At 42.9% G+C, this 23301-nt stretch overlaps 1 protein-coding gene across 4 annotated transcripts in view; it reads right to left on the bottom strand.

The window, feature by feature from the left end:
• The window catches only part of DEPTOR (DEP domain containing MTOR interacting protein), a 119884-nt gene that overhangs the window by 15421 nt on the left and 81162 nt on the right, over window positions 1-23301 (bottom strand). For all 4 annotated transcript variants that reach the window (XR_012644358.1, XM_074986730.1, XM_074986729.1 and 1 more), the window contains exons 7-9: window positions 20063-20197; window positions 14709-14779; window positions 13442-13546 (exon numbers count right to left, since the gene is read on the bottom strand). Coding sequence is in view for 3 of the 4 variants with exons in the window: in XM_074986730.1 (XP_074842831.1) it covers window positions 13442-13546; window positions 14709-14779; window positions 20063-20197 (311 nt within the window). In the remaining variant the exon portion in view is untranslated. The remainder of the gene's footprint in view (window positions 1-13441; window positions 13547-14708; window positions 14780-20062; window positions 20198-23301) is intronic.

Below are 23301 nucleotides of genomic sequence, written 5' to 3' on the forward strand. Positions count from 1 at the left end.
ACCACTGACACAAAGGCTACGTCTACACGTGAAGCCAACATCGAAATAGGCTACACGTCCTCCAGGGCTGGCAACGTCGATGTTCAACTTCGACGTTGCGCGGCACCACATCGAAATAGGCACTGTGAGGGTACGTCTACACGCCAAAGTAGCACACATCGAAATAAGGGTGCCAGGCACAGCTGCAGACAGGGTCACAGGGCGGACTCAACAGCAAGCCGCTCCCTTAAAGGGCCCCTCCCAGACACAGTTGCACTAAACAACACAAGATCCACAGAGCCGACAACTGGTTGCAGACCCTGTGCCTGCAGCATGGATCCCCAGCTGCCGCAGCAGCAGCCAGAAGCCCTGGGCTAAGGGCTGCTGCCCACAGTGACCATAGAGCCCCGGGAGGGGCTGGAGAGAGAGCATATCTCAACCCCCCAGCTGATGGCCGCCATGGAGGACCCGGCAATTTCGACGTTGCGGGACGCGGATCGTCTACACGGTCCCTACTTCGACGTTGAACGTCGAAGTAGGGCGCTATTCCGATCCCCTCATGAGGTTAGCGACTTCGACGTCTCGCCGCCTAACGTCAAAGTTAACTTTGAAATAGCGCCCGACGCGTGTAGCTGCGACGGGCGCTATTTCGAAGTTAGTGCCGCTACTTTGAAGTAGCGTGCACGTGTAGACACAGCTAAAGAGTGTTAAAGCAGGGATGAATTTCATCTTTTCATTTCTAGTAAGAAAAAAAGGGAGAGTATATCCACAAAATAGCCAGATAAGACCCAAACTCCGAACTGGTTTCTGTTCTTGTCAACACCTACTGCTGATAGATAAAATCTGAGAGGATTTGTACTTCTTTTCTTTAGGAAGTTGCAGCAGTTTTACAAATTGCTGCCATATGGTATCAAAAGTACCATTGTAACACATTCAAAATAGCAGATAACTTTTTATTTAAAAAAAAGTACCACTATGCAATGATAAAGTGTGACTTCTGGGCCCAGTGAAGGCATTACTGACCGGCCCTGGAGCTCCCCTGACATTGCCAGGGCAGCCCGGGCAGCTCTTTCACAGGCTGCCTCTCCCCTCTCACCAAGATGAGAGTGGCTTGGATGGCTGGGGCAGCCCAGATCCCCATCTGCTGCAGCTGGAGCAGCCTGGACCACGTTCCCATGCTGGCCCAAGCAGCCCAGACCTGCCTCTGTGAACCCCATGCCCCTGGAGCCCCTTGCCGTGGCTTGGCCTGCTGAGCCTCTCAAACTCATGCATACCACCCTCTGCTTCATCCCCAGCCCCACTCCAGAGTCCACACCCCAGACACGATCCTCACACTCTTGTATCCCAACCCTCTGCCCCAAGCCTGAGCCCCCTCCCATACTCAGAATCCGTTGGCCCCAACCCCATCACATGAACTTTGGTGTGTACACCAATATGAAAGTGATGTGTTACACATCACCTCCATAGTGATGCACATAACAACATTCACTCCGCTCAGGGTTGGAGAATATTAGAAGGAACAGTTTGGAACCTTCTTCAGGAAGTTGAGGGCTGCTATCAAATGCTCCCTCAGTCTTCTTTTCTTCAGACCAAATAAGCCCAGTTCCCTCAGCCTCTCCTCACGAGTTACATGCCCCAGTCCCCTAATCATCACTGTTGCCCTCTGCTGGACAAAAATTCCTTCGAAAGTTGACAACTGAACATTGGCTTAACTTTCCTTTATATATATATATATATATATATATATATATATATGTGTGTGTGTGTGTGTGTATATATATATATATATTTTTAGTAGTTTATATTTTTCGTCTCTGCTACTGCCTCATTGTGTATTTCTGGTTCCAAATGAGGTATGTGATTGCCTGGTCAGTTCATAATGCTGGTGTTCAGACCATTGAGGTTCTACTGTATCATCTCGCTACTTATTTGAGGCTACAGAGATCCTCATCTTGTTCTAGCTCCCTACACTGAGATCCAGACCTTATAAAGAACTTGACAAGGGCCTCCAAGAAAAGCATGAAAATTGGGTTTCAATAGAATTTTTTTAAAAAAGAATTTTTAAAAATACTCCCCATCCAGTTTAAGATTGTCTTTAAATGTTATAGGGGAACAGCAAAAGTCACTCTTTTGTTTGTTTGTTATTATTTTGCCATGTAGGTCACCTTTAAAAAGAAGCAGTAATAATTTATGATCTGGTAAGTAAAATTGTTCAAACCTTCAGTTGTGCAACTCATAACTAAGTTCCACACACATTTTCATCCTATGTTTAACAAATAATTGCATTTGTGAGTACTCTGAACAGGGATACTGTCAGAGGAGATCCAAGGAAAGACGTTTGCCCCTTCCAGAAAAAGGGAAATACACACATCACTGGGGTGGTCTGCTTCCACCCTCTTAGTCTTTACAAAGCCATACAGCAAGGAGATAAAATCAGAGGTTCTAAAAGCAACTTAAGATTTTCTATCCCTCAAACGTGTATCATGAAACCCCAGTCCAGTAAAATGAGGACTGGAGCATCATTGTTGGAATATTACTGTACATGATCCAGAGGTTCAAATATGAGCAACATCTTTTTCAACATGAGAGTTTACTGCAATAAAACAGAATCAACCGCAGCTGTGTGTGTAGCTCTGCAAATATCCTTTGCAAATGTGTAATTGGCTGCAGAGTGGGTGTTGTGGGAGTAGGCAAGGATCCAGTTCTTGCGTAAAACACTGCATTAGAGCTCCAGAGAACTGTGGTTCTCTTTCAATCTCTATAGAAGCTTTAAGCTTACTTCAAATCATAACAGTGTTCCCCAAAGGATTATTAGAAAATGCGGGTCAGTTTCCAGTAAAGAAAAATAACTTCATTTATGGAATAACAAATGTGCACACATTACAATTGCTATGCACCCCATCCTCTGGTCTTTACTCAGGCAAAAATCCCCCTAGAGTGTGGGATAATGGGGGGCTTTTTTGTTTTATTTTGTTTATTCAATAAGCACAGGGAGTCAGGCAATTTAAATGTGAAAGTCAACATTTTTCCACAGGATTGTTTAGAAGAAAGCAAACAGTTACATTTAAAAAAAAAAGTTAATTTTTATTGTGCTCCAAACCCAGAGGCCTCTATGGTTGAGTGATGAAGTTAGCAACTGAAGTACAGTAAGCCCTTGATTTTACAGACCCTGATTTAGTGGGCTTCGGGAATAACAAATCTCTGCCAGCTGCCCCCCCCAACCCCTGACCCCCGGTTGTTCGTGAAGTCGCTTAATCAGGGCCTATAAAATCCTAAATTCTTCTCCCACCCCCCAGAAAAGTATGTTAGGAGTCTTACCACTGCTGCAGCCTGGAGGAACTGCTGCCTCCTCCTCCGGAGCCTCCACCGGCTCCTCCAACCAGGGGTGGGGTGTGTACACAGGCAGATGGCACTTGCATATGAGCCCCGCCCCTGGTGGGAGGAACAAATGGGGTTCTGGTGACTCCCTCCAGGCCACCATGGCAGGGTCCCTCTAGGCCACTGCAGTGGGTGTGGTGGGGCTCTTGCTGCCACACATGGTGGGACCCCCAACTGTGCAGGGGCCCCCAGCTGCAGTGGAAGGCTCCAATGGCTCCTCCAGCCACAGCGGTTCCAGTGGAGGTGAGTCATGGGCATATTTTTGGGGAGGGGGACTAAGTGGGAGGGAGCCTGGTGGGGCTGGGTGGGCAGTAAACCCTCTGATTTAATGGAATTTCAGGTTTAATGGACATTCCTTCCACTGTTAGTCCATTAAATCACAAGTTTACTGTAGCTGTATAAGAAGGTAACTATAATAAGGTTGGACATTCAATAAGCACTGAGCATCAGCTTAGCCAGGCTCCAACTGGAGGCAATTGGAATTTGACCATTGCTTTCACTGGGACTGCAGTTCGGACAACACTTCTGAAAATCCCCTGAATAAATTCACTTTAATCAAATAACTAGAATAGGCAAAATAGATAAATTAAACAAAGAAAGGCTTGGAGTTAGGCAATCTGAATTCTGTTCTCTGCTCTGCAACAGACAACTCCTGTGACCCTGTGCAAGTGACTGAGTGCCTGTGTGTCCAGTCTTTAAAAGGGACTAGCCTACCAGTTAGGGGCTGTTTTGCCAATTAATTTGTTGGTGTTTGTGATGTTGTGATGTAATTTGTGATGTAATTTGTGGTGTTTGTGATGTAATTTGTTGGTGTTTTGTAACAGGGGTGCACTTCAGAAAGTTACAAATCAGGGAGAAGACAATCAGCCTCAACCCTCAAGCACATTATTGTTAGAAAGTTGTAATAACATTCACTATGCCCATGAGCCTACAACACTTTTGCCCATGTTTAATATTATACATATAAGAAATCCCACAGAGCTCAACAGGTTACTCACAAGCATAAAGTTAAGCATGTGTGGAAGTACATGGAGAATCAGCGCATTGAAGCCCAGAATGGGAATCATCCAAAAACAGATATGTGGAATAAGAGAAGATAGGGCCTTGGAAGATTTATGGGGAATCAGTGTGCAAATGAAAACTCACTTAGAATGGCTGAAACAGTGTGGTCAGCCAGAGTCCCAACACCAGGAAGAAAAATAAATTTAGATTTAGGTTCATTGGGAAAGCTTTCTCAGCAACTCACTAATTGTATACTTGGTTTTAAGGGCTATTATTATTTATTGCACATGGCATATTGAAGTTGATGAAAGACACTCTGTAAAAGCATTACATGAAAAGAGAAATGAAAATCTGTGGGGGAGGGCTTCTTTGAAGTATGGAGAAGTCTCCAAAACTGATGGGCTTTGAAGGCAGACAGTGCCATACAGGAGCAGAATTGGCCTGTAATGTACAGAAGTGATAACTCAAACAGCTGCTCTCCTTTTCACAATCAAAAGTGCAATAGTTTCTAATAGAGTACAATTAACTAAATGGAGCCATAGCTTTAACCCAATGTCTCTTCCTAATTACTCATCACGATTGTTAAAAATGATAGTTTGTGTCTTGATCCACAATAATATACAATAAGAACTGTGATGAAGGGTTGTATTAAGTGCGTCAAGCTGATCAGACCCTTACATGCTCTGTAAACATTTAAGCCAAGTAACTACGATATACACAATGCTGACAATGACACAGTTATGGAGGAAAATAAATCTAAAGAGTTCAACACATTACCTAAACAGTTCTATAAGGGGCTAATTGGTGCCAATGTGCTGACTGCAATGGGAGTTCAAAATACTCAGCATCTTGAAGGACTCAGCCCTAATTCAGTGTTTATGAAACAATGTCCATTCATAATCAACTTTCTTGTGACACAGAATCCAGTACTGAGACAATTTTTAAAATGCTGCCCCATTATTTCAGCAGTCTCTGTTGTCTAGGCATGATCTGCAGTAGCCTGAGAAAGCTCAAGTGTGTAAGGTCACAGCTGCTCTGTCTGGCACTAAATCTCACCATCTAATGGACTGCAGACCATGCTGGAATTTAGACGTTGTATCAAAGCACAAGCACAGCACTGTTTTACATGGCAGCTGAAACCAAGACTGCTTTATCTCTGTCTGAATGGATTCAGCTGTAATGGCTCAGAAATGATCGAGAAGAGCAGAAACTCAAATCCTGGATGCACAGATATCTGAGCTATAATGTCACAGAAATCACCCAGTATTCAGAAAGATTTTTAAACCTACATTTTATTTCAAAAGTGTGACTTGATTTAAAAAACAACTCCTAACTCAAAGCTAGCAGATAGCTTTTGAAAACTGTTTTTGCAGCCAGTATCAAAAGATGGCAACCTATAGACATACGTATAGTACGTTCATTGTTTCCCAATGCTGCTTTAGAAAACAGACATACACAGAGAGAGAGAGAGAGAGAAAGGATTAAATTCTGATAGCCATTTTACAGTCTTAAATGCTGACACAATGGAGGGACCAAAATCTGAAACTTCATGAAGAATTCCTATTTTTGGAATACTTGAATTCTTTCAGGAAAGGAGGCTGATTTCTTTCATAAACCTATAAAACTCCCTGTTATAATACTGCCTTTATAAAACACATGCTATTATCTAAAACACAGTGCTCTTTTACATGGTCTTTGTCGGCCAGATTCAGACCTGGAGTAGGCAGGTGCAATTCCACTGAACTCCATATGTTTAAGTGCAATTGCAAATATGACATTATGGTGAAATTCAGATTTATATACTAGGTCAACTTATTCTATTCTGTAGGTTCTTACAGTACTTCTATTATCATAGTATCTGATCATCTTCCAACTGTGAACAGTCCTGTAGTTCACACCAGGGACTAGGAGTCAGGGGACCATAACCAGATAAAAACTATGTCCCATGTAATTGCCACTTGAGCTGTATTTTTGCAGTCCAATAGGTCTTGTCTTAGTTAACTACACGGGTGAATTTTATCTTTATAAATTTATGGGCTAACATTTCAGATCATAAATATTGAGAATGGCACTCCTTTGTCATTTAGCCAAACCCCTATGCTAGCTTTACCTATCCCTGTAGGGCAAAATAGAAAGTACCATGCAAAGCTGGCTAAATTTTTAAAAAACAGTAATTCAGAGAGGAAATGTTCACAGTCTATCAAAGTAGATGCAGACCCTCCCCACTAACTCCTGCCTTCTCTAGATGACTGTGTACTCAAAGACTTCTTCTGCCTGTTGATGGGTGGAGATTTTATAATCATCAAAAATCCAACTAAAATAAAAAAAACAGGATGTCTAAGATATCTTTGAAACAGGTCCACCCTTAAACAAGCTTACAGGCAAAAACACAAGTAAAGAAACAAAGAACCAGAAGAAAGCAAAGGCAGAGAAGCACAAAGAACGGGAACATACAGTGAAATCCTGGCTCCAATGATGTCAATGGAGGTTTTGTCACAGACTTCAGCAACGCCTTAATGTCTAGTGAATTATTAAATAAAAATAAAGGTGACTGTGATGAGTGCTTGCAAAGGATACCAGACTGATAGCATGGGAAACTGAAAGTCTCTGGGTATCCACAACAACATTCCAGGAAACGACAGTCCAGGCAGTTCACCCGAAATCAAGGGTTAGGAAAAGAACATCTCTTCACATAACCCACAGAATGGGTCTGGAAAACTCTTTTGTCCGGCTTCAGTCAGGTCCCAAGGGTGCCAGATTAGAGGTTCAATCTGTATAATTCTGTTCCCTGATTATCCAGTTGAGGTTCTCTTGAACAAAGTAGCTTATAAAACCTCTGAATCCCCGCCATAAACTAATCATACCTGGTTGGAAAAGTAAAGGACAGAGTTCCAGTTTCAATCTGGTATTTTCTCCCTTTTGTCAATTTAAGTCAAAAACTAAACGATGTTATTGTAAAACAGGTGTATAGTAGAAACTTTCAAACGTGGGCCATTGAACTTACACTCAAGCCATATTTAGACACCTACATATAAAAAGGCATGCTGTTTCAGAAGTGCTGAGCATCCACAAATCCAGTGCAGCAGATGAAACCAGCAGGTGCTGAGTACCAGAAAACTGGCCCTCTTATACGTGGGTGTCAGGTTTAAAAACTGTGCGCTGATATATATTCCAACCACTACATAAGTAAAACTGAACACACTCTGTTATTAGATATATTTATCTTCCCCCCCACCATAAAGAATGTGCTTGGAGCATAGTTTCTGCAAGCCATGTAACTCATCTGTCATCTTTTTTGATTGTTCACCCTTCCTAAATAAAGGCATTTCTGAATTCACACCCTGTCTAATGTAATTATCAAATTCAGCAGCCAGCTGGTCACACAACCATATTAAGATATCAGTAGACTTTACTGTTTTCATGTAATTGGAAACAGATGGCAGCCCATGTCATGTAATCAGTAACATTTTTGCATAAGATAAGAATTCGAAGTGTGAACTGCATCTGGTTCAACAGCACAATATGCTTATTACACTACGTAAATATTTATTTGTGGTCTTTTTCATTCAGCCACTTGGGACTCAATCATGTAAGATGGTAAGAGCATCCTTTGGACACCTGCCCTTTGAAGTCACCTCACAAGAACCATTTAGCCCCTTGCAGGATCAGAGTCTGTGGACCAAATACTAAGAGCTGTTGTGTACTCTCAGTGGACACTGAACTCAATGGAAAAACTAAAGATGTGGCACTTATTCTGCAATGGAATCGCTTCCGAATGCAGATCTAAAGTAGTCATCTATGAATGTAAAACACCTTGCTACAGAAAAAAGACTTCTGGGGCTCACTGCCTAGCTCTGCAATTAAAGATCGCAAGGAAAGCAGAATCATGCAGACAGACTGGATGGTACTGAGAGAGCCTTGTACCATAATCCCAAAGCAGTACTCAAAGCAGCAAGGGTAGGCGTGATTATATCATTACCCAAATCTCATTACTAGCAGCTGAAAAGAGAGGGAAGTGGGAACTGGAGTATGCAATCATGTTTTAGGGGGTGGAAAGAATTGGGTGGCATTACTATAAAGTTGTGTAATATAAAACCCATAGGTATAAAACAACTGCAAATTCTTTGTTGGTTATTATTCTGAGGCGTCAAAGGTTTAATCCATATTTTAATATTGAACTTTGTCCGCACTTCCAGACTTCTTGCTGTTTGCTGAATTCCCCAAACAGGAAATCAGGTACAATCAGAAAATTAATAATCAAAAATGTACTCTTATCTCGCTTGTGAGTTCTAAAAAGCAGACCTACATTGAATACATTACATTACATCCTCCATTACACAATCCCGCCTACACAATAAACGAAATGGTTTTCTTAAACAAAACCAAAACATCTTCTGAAAATGTTATTTTCCATCCTATGGGATAGAAATTTATTTACAGAGCCACATGAAGAGGAAAAGATAGGTTAGAGGTCTGGGGCAAATAGATTAAAAAAAAATCTGTCAGGGATGGTGATAGGTCTTGCTGTGAGAGCAGGGGACTGGACTCGATGACCTCTCGAAGTCCCTTCCAGTTCTATGAGATGTATATATCTCTGTCAAATATGCAACAATGCAAAGCAAGAAGGAATCACGAGTTTTATCAGCCAAGACTGCATAAGGCATAATGCCAAAACTGAACTCTTTTTCTTAGCGACATGCTGAGTCTGGGCTTTTCTTCAAATTCTTGCCCTTTTCATCATAGCCAGTTTTCCTTGTTATGGTACAGTGCTCAGAGCAATACTGGCAGTCAAAGCTTCTTACACCAGAGCAGACATTCACTGCCAGAAGTTATTATGTCTCATGTTCTCTTTGAAATGTGCTTGCCTCTGTGCTTCTAAAAAGAGGAAAGATTTACTTTAAGGGACATGCATGTTTTAATGTATTGTCGCATACTTTCTTTAAATAGTCCACACAGAAGAATTTTAAACTGACAGAGTAAGTAAACAGACCAAAATTTTCAAAAGTGGTGCCTTAAATTAAATAGCTAATTCCATTTAGGAGCACCTTATTTTCAGGAGAGTCTGGTGTCCACATTTCATTAGGTGTGGAGAGTACTCAGTACGTCTGAAAATCAAACCTCCTACTTAGTTGCCTAAATATAGACTTAGATCCCTACTCTTTGAAAAACTGGACCATAATGTTTAAAGTGCAGCCCGAATTGGAAAGAGACACTATAAAATGCACCATTGAGCTTTCCAGATCTGTTCTGTGTGTGTTCAGAGCAATTTCTGCTGATTTTAGTGACTAAAATGAGTTTTTCACTGTTTACTCTTATGAGTGATGTGGAGTTAAGTGTCTGTGGCATTCTACAGCTTCTTGCCTATCAAAATGTTTATTAAGTTCCCACTGAAAGCAACTGGATTGCATGTGCCTCATTGATGACATAAACGGAAGACAATGAACTTACATGGGTATACCTGAAGGCGGAATCCGCACTGCGATTCGGGGTACACCCTCTCAGCAATCTTCTGGAGTCTGCCAAGGATGACGTGAGCGAACAGTTTACCAGTGACGCTTAGGAGGGAGATTCCACGGTAGTTGTTGCAGTCGCTTCTGTCTCCTTTGTTCTTATACAACGTTACAATGTTAGCATCACGCATATCCTGTGGAACCTCACCCTCTTTCCAGCACAGGCACAGTAGCTCATGCAGGGGTTCCAGGAGTGTGTCCGCGGCACATTTGATTACCTCTGGTGGTATACCATCCTGACCAGGGGCCTTTCCAGCTGCAATGCCGTCGATGGCTGTCTTCAGTTCATCGACAGTCGGCTCTTGGTCCAGTTCGTCCATTACTGGTAGGAGCTCGACGGCATCGAGGGCTGCGTCAACCACAACATTCTCGCATAAGTACAGCTCGGAGTAGCGCTCAACCCAGCGCTCCATCTGTTTGGCTTTGTCAGTGATGACTTCACCAGATTTGGATTTCAGAGGTGCCATCTTGTTCTGGGTGGGTCCTAATACCTTCTTCATACCCTCGTACATTCCTCTGAGATTACCAAAGTCAGCACAGGTCTGGATGCTGCTGCATAGCTGGAGCCAGTGGTTGTTGGCACAGCGCCTGGCTGTCTGCTGTACTGTTCTTCTGGCCTCTCTAAGTGCTTGCTAGGTACTCTGGCTCGGTGAGCGTTTGTACTCCAGGAGTGCAGCGCGCTTCTTTTCAATGACTGGAATCATCTCATCAGAGTTACCTTCGAACCAGTCGTTTGTGTTTCTAGCTCTTCTTCCAAACACCGACAAGGCCGTGTTGTAAACTGTATCCCTCAGATGCTGCCATTTGGATGTCGCATCAACGCCCCCAGGGCCAGGTAAGAGGTCTACCGTTGGTATGGTCTTCTCTCTAAGGCAGCTGCAGGAGAAGTGCAGGGAGCAGAGAAAGACACTCTACATAGCCTTCATCGACCTGACCAAGGCTTTTGACTTGGTCAGCAGGGATGGTCTGTTGAAACTGCTCCACAAAATAGGCTGTCCTCCACGGTTACTCAAGATGATCCAGTCGTTCCACGAAAACATGAGAGGAACCATCCAATATGATGGCGCATTATCAGATGCTTTCAGAATCAGGAGCGGCATCAAACAAGGATGCGTGCTTGCTCTGACATTGTTTGGGATCTTCTTCGCACTCCTCCTGAAGCATGCCTTTGGATCTTCAACAGAGGGCATCTTGCTGCACACAAGATCTGATGGGAAACTGTTTAACCTTGCAAGGCTGAAAGCTAAGTCTAAGGTGCGAGAAGTCCTCATCAGAGACATGCTGTTCGCAGACAATGCTGCTGTAGTGTCTCACACAGAAGACCAGCTTCAAAAACTGCTGGATTGGTTCTCCAAAGCGTGCTAGGACTTTGGGCTTAACATCAGCCTAAAGAAGACGAACGTACTCGGTCACGATGTTGCTTAATCCCCATCAATCAGCATTGACAACTATTCGTTAGAGGTTGTCCACGAGTTCGCTTACCTAGGGTCTACCATCACTGACACCTTGTCGTTGGACACTGAGCTAAATAGGAGGATCGGAAAAGTGGCCACAACTCTGTCCAGACTCAGCAAGAGAGTGTGGAATAACAACAAGCTGTACACTCACACCAAAATGCAAGTCTACAGAGCCTGCATCCTCAGCACCCTCCTTTATGGCAGTGAGACTTGGACCCTGTATGCCCGCCAGGAAAAGAGGCTGAACGTCTTCCACTTGTGCTGCCTCAGGCGCATCCTTGGAATATCATGGAAGGACAGAGTGACCAACACTGCCGTCCTCGAGCAAGCTGGAATCCCAATCATGAACACCCTCCTCAGGCAGTGTCAACTCCGCTGGCTTGGCCACGTCCACAGGATGAACGATGGAAGGATTCCAAAAGACATCCTGTATGGTGAACTAGCCTCTGGCAAAAGACCTCCCGAACGCCCCCAGTTGTGCTACAAAGATGTCTGCAAGAGAGACCTCAGAGAGGTAGACATTGAGCTGGACAACTGGGAAGATCTAGCAGACGACTGCAGAAGATGGAGGCAGGGGTTACACAAGGGCCTTCAGAAGGGCGAGTTGAAGATCAGACAGCTAGCAGAGGAGAAGCAAGCGCACAGAAAGCACAATAAGGACTTGCCAGACACCCACTACATCTGCAAGAGATGCAGCAAGGACTGTCACTCTCGTGTGGGTCTTTATAGTCACAATAGACGCTGTAAATGAAGTCCTCAATTGAAACTTTAAAGGGCGCGATCCATAGTCTATGCAGACTGAAGGATGCCTACTATACCTGAAGGCATAACTTGTCCTCTAAAACATCTACTGCAGTTGATGAAGGATGAAATGGGCAGAACCAAGCTTGACTTTATCTTCCTAGAGTGAAGGAATGAGGTTTTAAAACAAACAACCCCCCCACCCATGTTTATTGGTGAAATGAGCAAATTAGAGCTGAAATCACGTCAACAAAAAATATGAACCACATAATGCTATTTTTACTAAGTCACATTTCAGAGTAAAACCACATTATCATAAATTGGCAAAATGCAGAGAGAATAAAGACTGCTACAAACCACTTGAGTAGGCTGGTAGGTTCAAGGTTCCAAACATAAACATGAATAGGAGTAAGTCTGAAATGCTGGAAGTGTAACTCCTTTATATTTTAGGCAGGATTAGTGTTCTAAGATGACCCAGTCAAGATATTTTAACTCTTTACCTATGTTATTCATAATGGAAGATTATTCAAAGCAATAGAATTTAGAAAACACAATTAATGTTTCACCATGTTTTTTATCCTTTGCACTTGACTCAGGTTGGACATTGGAACAAGACAGTGGTCAGTTTTCCCCTTCAGTTCTTACACATCTTGAAACAAAGAAATTACTTTTGGGCTTCCCACTCTGTTGGTGAATGATTAAATCCATGTATTCCATGGCCTGATACAAAGTCCATCTAAGGCAATGGATAGATTCCTACTGATTTCAGTAGGCTTTGGATCTGGTCCACAAAGACTTCATAGACAGAATTTTAAACAATGGATGAAAGCATTTCAATTCTTATTAGACCACGCAAAATCTCTTGTGTTTTTAATTTTTCTTCTTTCCCAAAACTGTGCTGTGAGCCGAAACAACTTTATTTTGATGAGTGGATTGTTAAGTAATCATAGTAAAAGAAAACAGTGTTAATTTAGCATCATGTGATATCGGGCCTGACCAACACAGAAGCAGCATGGCAATTAAAAACAAGATGTCAGTATAAATTACACAGAAATACAAAATAAATGAGAAGGTGGAGCTGGGGAAGGAGAATAGAAACTACTTTCAGCTTAAAGAACATGAAAAGCCTTTTAGAGGAATAAGAGACAGTATCATATATGGAAAAAGTGACTTCTGGAAAGAAAATACTCTTTTGGCATTAAAAAATTGTCAGCGAAACTCAAAGACAGAAAGAGAAAAAGATAAAGGCTGAAGTTTTGAAACAGGGGAATAACATCACCCCAAAAGGCAGAAGACTGGTACCTCACAGTGGCTAGCCAAAGAGAACCATAAAGACACAGAAAATTACTAGATAAACAACTGATGAAAAATTACCTTCATTCCTGCTGCAGCTGCAGGTCCACTGGGGTCCACAGCCTGAATATGGCACGGTTTGCTCCCCCGCACAACAAAGCCCCACCCAACAGCATCGCCAACAACCTGGAAGAGAAAAAAAACACACAACAGTGTCCTTGTAACTCATGAGGTAAAATCCAAAGGCATGATTTCAGCAACTTGTAGTCACCAGCATATAGTAAATGCAGTCCTGTAGACAGAAATACTTTATAGTACCCTCTGCAAGGACTACTTGCTCTTTATTTATGGAGAAAGCCACCAAGTGAATGACTGCACTTGTTCCCACAGAACTTTTCTTTTTTTTAAGTTACATCAGAAATGTTGACTACAGGATGTGAGAAGTTGTGCTTCCATTAATACATTTGAAACAGCACTTCTATAAAAGCTTTTCTTTTCTCTCTTATGGAATATGAATCAACATTTTAGCCTTATATTAGTCTAACGCAGGGACGGATACCCTTTTTTCATCGGAGGCCACATAGCAATTTTTTACACGTTCCAGAGCCTGAACACATAATAGCCCCAGCCCTTGTACTCCCTTCCCCCATGTACAACACGGGCAGATCCCAACCCTGCTGCGTTGAAATAATGGGACTCAGTTTAATTGGTTCAACAGCAGATCCCTCCTGCTGCCCTGGTGGCTGTTAAACCAATTAATATGAGTTCCATCATTTCTGTGTGGCAGGGCAGGGAGCAAGAGGAGGAGTCAGCGGCAGCAACTCCCAGAGCCGCAAATGGCTACTTAAAGAGCCGCATGCAGCTCTGGAGCCGCAGGCTGCTGACCACTCTCCCCACAGCCGGCTTTTAAAATGGCGCCACTGCCGGCTCCACAGGCCACATGAAAAGGCTCATGATGCAACTCCCTGGTCATGATGCAACTCACAAATAAAACTTTAATTCCGCTTAGGGTAAATACTGCACATATTTCAAATCTCTTTATGACCTTAAGTATTAAGAAAAACAGTTCAAGAGCATTTGTGTATATTGCTAGATTTCTGCCAGTGTAACTCTCCCAAGGTTAATAGTGTGAAGCTGACTGTTATACTGATGTTATAACACAGAAGAGAATCAGAATCCACATGTATAAAATTAATATTAATGGAATCTTGTAGCTGAGATTTTTAGAGCACAAGTACCAGGAAAGGTAATTAGAATCTAATTATACCATAAGAAAATATTTGTTTGATCCCATGCCCAAAACCTCACAATGCATCCAACATACTGAAAAAAAATACTGGAGACATACTGTGAATGTTTTTCTAGCATATGGGGCTCCAGGCATCAAGAGTTCATCAGAAGTCACTGGTCTCTTTAATACTGGAAAGACATATAAAAAAGTGTTAAATATAAACCTTTCTGAAGAAATTTTCATGAAGAATTGCTCTAGGAGAGTGGTTCTCAACCAGGGGTACCCTGGAGAGTACTCAAAGCTCTTCCTTGGGGTACATTAACTCAGTGTTTCCCAACATTTTTTATGAATTAAAAATTAACTTATTTTATGTTCATCTTAATTTTTATTTATCCTTTTTGCAGTCATAAGTATGATGCAAGTGTATTGCCTATAGGCACTTTCTTCCAACCAACCAGTTATGATTAAGTTGTTTAAACAAATGTGTCGCAATGGTAGAAAAAAAACCTATGTCTGAAAATAGTAGGTACTGGGGGTTACTTATAATTTCTTTTAAGAAGGCGTACTTTATAAAAAAGGTTGAAAAACACTGTTCTAAGATATAGTGTCCTCTCCATCTTACTTTATTTGTAGGACTTAATATCTTGTGACCTTAGTGTATGCCTTGATAGATGCAAAGTTGTGAAGGATCATTGAAGAAGCAAACATAGTGTAACCCTCATTACATGAAGAGCTCTGTGGGTTGAGGACTTGAGGCCTTTGAATAACTAGAGATTTGGATAATTGCATTATTGGTTTAATACACTTTGAAATCTCAGATCAGAGCCTATTGAATATGTTTAAAAAAACAGCTGTGTCTGTGCCTAAAGACACAAACAGCCAACACTGACACCAAGCCTGACCCATCTTACTAGTAGGCTCGAGCTCTGCAGGTTCAAAGCTTTCATTCATAGCAAATTTAAATAGGCCTCCCCTCACAATGGTAGATTTATGTATTAAAACATTCCCATGAAAAATTTTGAAAGACTACATGCAAATTAATGTTATTAACCTCTTAATACCACTCAAGCACAAAAATAACTAAATGCCATTTTAGGCTTCCTAGGAACTTTTTGATGAGCCTATCTTTTCCTCTAGACTGGATGTGGGGTTTTGCTAGGAGTGTATTGTCCACTCCTCTGGCACAATAGTGTGCTTCCATATATGGAGTGAAGATGCCAGGATTGTCACCACAATATTCCAGACAGGACAGTCCATTGTTTCTGTGCCCTGTGTCACACTCCACCACAGGGAGCATGGAGGGAGTGAAACACTATGGGACAGGCATGCTGACTCTTCCTTGGACACAGAGACAGATTAGATGACTTACACTACAATACGATTCATGTTGGTGCAGTCATTTACTCCTGTGTACAGTATGGGTAAATGCTACAAAGCCAGAAGTGTAGCATTTTACACCTGTGTTGTACTGGTGTGAATGACTGCATCAAGTGCAAGGCAATACAGGCCTTCTATTTATTACATTTGGCTTTCTCTGTTTTATGACTATGTTTGTGTGCTGCTTTCAAGTGATACCCTATTTCTGATAACGTCTCATTTCTTTCTATAATGGAAGCAAGCTGGAATTTCTCAGGGATAATATCCACATATATTGGTAAGTGAGCTAAACTGCCTTAAATGGATGGAAAAGAATTCTAGAAGATAAATGGATAAAATGTTTTTCTTTCACTAGGATACTGAGAAAATTATCTGAAGAGTTAAACTTTACAGTTTCTGCCAGTACTTACCACTCTCTCTCTCTAAGATTAAAGCCTGATCAAGTTTCTCCTTTTTAGTTAGCAACTCTTTACCTTTGTACAGCAACATGTTTGTCAAGAAAGTTCAACATGTTCTGTTGATTAACAGTCACTGCTCAAAAATTCAGGTTCACCCAATCACAATTAGATCATAAATCATCTGTACTGGGGTCCTTCACTGTATTTCTCTGCCTTCAGAAATACTTCCTTTTTCCCTTGTAACTGGCCAAGACGTGCTCCAAACGTCCTTTAAGGTTTCATTTCTCATGAAATACAGCAGAAGGCATCCAACATCTAGTCTGGGTATAATTTATTCATTTTCTTCTCACTCAGTCACTCCCATTCTGCTATTGAGAAAACTGCTAAAAGACTTGTTCCAGTTTAGCGGAGGATTACTTGGAATGTGGGAAAAGCTGGGAGATCTCTGCTCATTGGAATTTACTTCAGACTCAGAAATAGGTCTGTTAAATTGTTCTCAGGCCCATCAATGGGGGAGAGTCAAAGAGAGCAATTGTCCTGGGGCTTGTTGATTTAAAGGGGCCAATGGTTCTTGCTGCTGCTGTGGTGGCAGCAACACCTGGAACCTCGAGGTCCTTAAATTGCAACTGGAGCATCATGGCGGTGCTCCGTATGGCTCTTAGGGCTGCCTGGGGAAGTGGGGGCACTGTGCTGCATGTGCCATGGTCCAGAACGCGCTGAGGACTGGCTGCCCTTGGTCCTGTCTCTTCCTCACCTCCCTCAAACTCTCCCCTTATGGGTGCATGGAGCCATGCCTCCCACCTTACCCCAGGGCCCAGCGCAGTTGTTGGCTCCCGACTGCTCTGAAGGTGGAATTTACACCTAAATGATTGCTCACGTTAAATAGAAACAGTGTGCATGGAAGGTGTCAGTCAGTACATTCTTTTTCTTCCAAGGTTTCATTGTCGATTATGTTAAGATACACACGTTCTCGCTACTCACATGGCATATGTATAACCAGAGCCATACATGAATGGAAATAGCGGGCAGACTTCAGATAATATGTTATCAACATCAATAAAAACGCCAGTCTGTTTGTCACAGTGATATTTCCAGGGTATAGTGAACAGTTCAATGGGAACAAGAGTTCACCATTTAGATATGTCACAAAAGAATCTCTGGAGAGAATACCTGGAAGGTGCAGCTAAACAGATTACACTGTGACATGCACGAATTGCAACATACAGATGGCAAGATGAAGTGGTAGACCACAGGCGACTCAGTGTGTGGTGAACAAGACTGAATGTTATTCACAAAGAGACGTCCTCCACAGAGACCACTAGCACTACGTCTAGTCATGTGACCAAACTGAGCCCACCAACTTCTTTTAGTTTCGGACTTTACTGATGATCTCAAACAATGGCCAAAGACAAGCAATGCAATGCTCTAATGGCCAGAAATACAAAACTAAACAAACAAACAAACAAACAAACAAAAATTACTACTTTCTATATCTCTCTTACTTATACTGAACAGTCACTGTGAACAATGAGGGTAAAATTCACCCCTTCCCTGCACAGAACCTGAATAAACAGCCCATGATTTGAACAGCAACCATTGGCCCTTTGGGCCCTCTATCAGTAACTTCAAGTCTCAGCAGCCACACTGAAGTCAATGCTTATGCATACCAACTGGCCCCTCACCCAGCCTGCTCCAATACCCTGCTCCCCACCGGTTCTGAATCCCTTCCTGTCTCACACTGAGGATGCTGCTCTATGCCCTAGGCTCCCAATTAAAGGGCTACCTCAATGTAACCATATTCATTTCTGGTCATGAATAAAGAGTGAATAATAATCTCTTAAAGAAGCTCCATTAACGCTTTGATTTTCAGCCAGCCAGGTATACTACTGAATCTCAAACATGTAGGGCCACCATAATACCAGGCTGGAAAAAGTTAGTGATAAAAAGAGAACAAGAAATCCTGCTTTGGTATTCCAGACTCCCTCTGGGGCAAAGAAAGAGGCTGAAAGAATATGTTTCCTTATCTACTGTTTCCTTTCATAAAATACAACTGCAAACAATTTGAACTCTGCTGTGGATGACCTCCATTTGCGGTGAGAGCAAGGAAATTATTTAAAAAGAAAATAAGCTCAAACCATGACTGCATACATGTTCTTATGCAGAGCAGTGTAAAATCTAAACTAATTTAAGGGTTTGAATTGTCCCTGGCATCCTCAAAGCTACATTTGCTACACTTGCTCTGGACTGTGTTATTTATGCCATAACTTGAGTGGTTACCAAAGGCAACGTTCTCCTCTGACCATTGCAATAGTAGTGAAGTCACACCCGTGTAACTCAGAAGAATTTATGTTTGGCAACTGACATGGCAATCCGGAGGTAACCGTGGCTGTAAGGCTGGACGTTTTTCTAAAAAGAGGTGCTCTAGTTTAGCATTTCTCAAACTGGGGTCCGTACTCCAGGCTGTTTGTGGGTTATGTCTGGGACTGCAGCCCCACTGAACTATTCCTCCTCCTTCCCAGTGCCTCCTGCATACCACAAAACAACTCCTACCCCACCCTCCCCATGACTCCTGCACATCGCAGAATGCAGGAGATGCTGGGATGGAGCAGGCAGAGTGGGGAAGGGGCACGTATGGGGAATGGACAGGAAGAGGGAGGGAAGAGGAGTGGAAGGGGTGGGGCAGGTCCACAGCCACAGGTGGGCCTGAGTGGGCTATGGCCAACCCACTTAGCATCCAGGCTCCCCAGGGCCTCACAGCAATGGCTGTTCTCTGGCTCCAGCACTTGCCTTGTTCCATTCACCTGCGCAGCGCTCATGCTGGGTATCGGGGTGAGGATGAGGGGGCTTGCTCCACTGCCTTCCTGACATTCCTGCACTGAAATGCCATGCCCCAGACGGAGTGCCAAGTGAGCAGGTGGAGTGGAGCGAGCCCATGCACTCTCATCCTGCTCTCAGGCAGGAGCGCTGGGTGCGCAGAGAGGATGGGAACGTGAGAGTGTCCATTCTGGAGGGGGCCCCCTGTTGACCCACTGGTTAATCAGCCAATGGGAGGAGGGTGAGCAGGCAAGCAGCCAGCAGCAGTACAGAAGAGCATAAAAAAGTTAGGCCTCCTTTTCGAGGGAGCCAGGCCCGGCATGGGGTGGTGGGACATCTTAGAGTTAGGAGCCAGGCACGTTGGGAAGCATCATCTCTTCCCAGAGCTGGGTGCACACCCAGGGCCTTGTGAGCCCCTGGCCAGAGGGTCCGTCCATTGATGGCCTCAAGGCTGACTGCAGGGGTTGGGGGTTCCTGATTGCCCAGCCCCACCCCCTCATAATTGCCCAACCATGCAAAGTCAGGGACTGCACAAATATGCTATGCCAGTTACACCACTGGAGTGGTGTCTTGGGGAAGGAATGGGGTAGGAGCAGAGTCTGGGGCTGAGCACAGGGCTTGGGGGTCTGTGAGAAAATGTAACTCTAAATGGTATTCCTCGACTTGCCAACATTTGAGAACCACGATTCTTGCTCAAACAGAAGTTATGGGTTTGATGCAGAAAAATAAAGGTCTGACAAGCCACAAAATCTGTGAATCTATCCATCTTCAAAACATGCCTCAAAAGACAATCTTCGATGAAAAATACAGTCACTCATTTTCCTTCACTCTCTTGAGAGAGAGCTGAATACTGTCTAACACGGACCAGTGCAAACTGCTTACCAGATTTGGGGTTGCATAATACTGGGGGGCTGCTGCTCAGAGTAGGGCTGCTGCTGAAGTAACCACTACTGCCACAGCTGCTCATGCTACTCCTTCGTACTGCTGACACGATTTTTATCTCCTTGGTGGGACTCACTGTGGAAAGGAAAATACAGAGAGAAAGGGAACTTGTCTTGATTCTTTTGGCACCTTTCCCCTGCTTTGTTTGAAACAGTGGTTCCCAAACTGTGGTTAGAAAGCCCTTGGAAATTTGTGAAATGCTATAGGTGGTTCTCAGAAAAAAACCTGTAATGGCGGAAGAAAAAGCATTTGCACACCAAACTGGAAGCAAGGTCATTGTAGCCAATGTAGCAGCAGTAACATCCCCCAGTTAATCAATATTTAAGTCATCCTCTGTGGTGTGCTGTTTGCTCCAGTAAGACATGAACAAATCTTCTCATTTACTAGTTTATTCATTTGTTAATTTTCTCAGTGCATGATTTTTATTTGAACCCCTTGTACACACAATAATAGGCAAGAGGCTGACACTGGAAAATGTAAAAGAACAACAAAAAGGTGCATTCTACATCAGTTTGGCTGTATCTACACTACCACCTTCCTTCAAAGGCAGGATGGTAATAAGGGTGCTGGGAGTTTACTAATGAAGTGCTGCCATGCATAGGCAGCACTTCATTAAGCAAATTCCCCCCTGTGGCAACTTCCAAGTTTTAAACTTCGAGGTACTGGCACGTGTGTAGCCGCGGCGCACCTGCCGGTACTTCAAAGTGTCAGGGCAACTTCCAAGTCCCCTTACTCCTCAAAATTTGTACGGCAGCACTTCATCAGTAAACTCCCAACACCCTAATTACTATCCTTCCTTTGAAGGAAGGTGGTAGTGTAGACAAGCCATTTGTGTTTCATCAAGTCCTAAGTGTGGAAAATCTAAGTCAAATGATTACTTATGAAGAAAAGAAAATATGATGATGATCTATATGAAAGCTATATGAAATATGGCTTTTCTTGCTTTGGTGCTCAAGGGTGTCCCAAACCCAGTGCATAATTTGTAGTGATGTCCTAGCAAACAGCAGCCTCAAACCATCTCTACTTCAGTGCCTCTTAGTAACTAGGCACCCTGCATAACTCAACAAGACTGTTGTTTTTTTCAAGTGAAAACTAACTGAATGCAAAAGTAGCATTACCCATTTTGTATCCACAGCAAGTATCGATAAAAAGAATGCACTGGAAGAGGCATACTGAGTAAGCAACCAAGTAGCAAAAGCACCAGAAGCCCATACCCTAGCAGAGAGGTAGATCGGTCTATGTATAAAAGATGTAGCTCACTGCATATTTGGAGAAAAGACTGCAAAAGGGATTGGCATAGTACCTCTGTCTCAATAATACACTGTGCTGACAAATTGATGGTGCGTCAAGTAATGTAGAGAACACAGTTGTGTATGGAGTGAAAAACAGTCTATATTACGCTATACAGATGAATGAATGAATGGATATTGCTAATCCGTCTATTTTGTGAGTATGTGTTATGTTATGTGAATGAAAGTATGACTGAAGAGAGCTTGTTGTTTCAAGTACCCTTGAAAGAATGTACCGTTGAAGATATCTTCAATCTGACTAATGCATATTTTCAAGAAAAGGAAACAGATTAGTCTTGATACCTAGGGGTATTTGCAGTGATGGTCCCACATCGATGACGGTGATGTATACAGTATTTGTAGCTTGAACAAGATTGCATCAGATGTCTCTTGGACTCATTACAATATCAATAGACAAACCCTTGTGGCAAAATGCATGCCTGAGGGACTGAAGGAAGTGTTGGACAATGCAGTGAAAGTGGTGAATTTCATAAAATCATGGCCAGCAAATTCCAGCCTATTTCACGTACTCTGTGAAGAAATGAATAGCATATACAATTGTCTGTTGACCCACACCAAAGTTAGATGGCTCTCTTGGGCAAAATCCTTGTATACTTGTTTGAGTTTAGAATGGAAATTCTATTTTTTTTCTAACAGACATCCTTTCGAGCTTACTAGCTGTATGGGAAATCATGTCTGGCTCCAGAACCTAATTTATTTAGAGACATTTTGTCATGAATCAATTACTTAAATTTTCTCTTTTAGTCCTCAATATAACAAATTGTAATGTGCAAGACTGAGCTGAATCTGCGATAAGAAAGATGCAGTTTTGTAACAGGTGTTTGGAAACCAACAGAAATGAAAGTTTCAGTATTCTTCCAGACAAAATATTAGGGTGACCATCCGTCCCGGATTAGGTGGGAAGGTCCCATATTTGGGACACCAAAAAGGCAACCCTGTTTATTTTTAAAAGGGACTCATTGTCCTGTATTTGGGCCCTTACCTGTTGACCTCTTCTGCCAGCAGCTGTGCAGACACAGCTGCTGGCGGGAATCACTTCCCTGAGCCTTGGGGAAGTGGAGGAGAGTGTGGGTGGCTGCTGCATCCCAGCTGCTTCCCCAGGGCCCCATGGAGCGCTGGTGGCTGCTGCTTCCCTGGGGCTCGGGAAGCGCTGGCAGCTGCAGCTTCCTGGGGGTAGGGCCGGCAGCTGCCGTTTTCCCAGCTTCCCAGGCGCGCTGGGGGCTGCTGCTTCCTTCCTGTCTCCTCGGGGCTTGGTGGAGCTGGGAGGAGCCACCCCTCCCCCCATATCTCCCTGTCCCAAATATGGGGCAGGGAAATATGGTCACCCTACAGAATTTAAACTCTTCTTCCTGACAGAGTATAAATTATGGTTGGATCAGTACACTAAAATCAACGTAATTGCACACCTAAAACGACTTTGCCCAGTGTGTAGGGAACACATTCCAGCTATGTTAGCCAATAATGACTGGATTCACAACACATTTGATAGTACCATTTTCTCAATGCAGATTACTGAGCACTGAGGAAAAGGAGAAATTGACTGAAATCTCCTGTGATTACAACTTGAAAAGGAGTTTCAGTAATCTGTCATTGAACAACTTTTGGCTGAGTTTAAGAAACAAATACCTCTGCTATCAGAAAAAGCTATTACAGTTTTGTTACTGTTTTCAAAGACAGATTATGCAAAAAAGTTTTTTCCTTCTGTGAAAACCAAATACATAAATAGATTCAGTGCTGAAACAGATCTGAGACTATTATCTTTCTCCAATCGTTCTGAGCTTCCAAGATCAAAGCAAGTTCATCTATCATACTACAGAGATTTAAACTCCAATATTCTTTATGAGAAATGGGAAGGGAAAGGGATAGTTT

The sequence above is a fragment of the Carettochelys insculpta genome, chromosome 2 (assembly GCF_033958435.1).
Source record: "Carettochelys insculpta isolate YL-2023 chromosome 2, ASM3395843v1, whole genome shotgun sequence".
In the NCBI taxonomy this organism is placed as follows: domain Eukaryota; kingdom Metazoa; phylum Chordata; order Testudines; family Carettochelyidae; genus Carettochelys; species Carettochelys insculpta.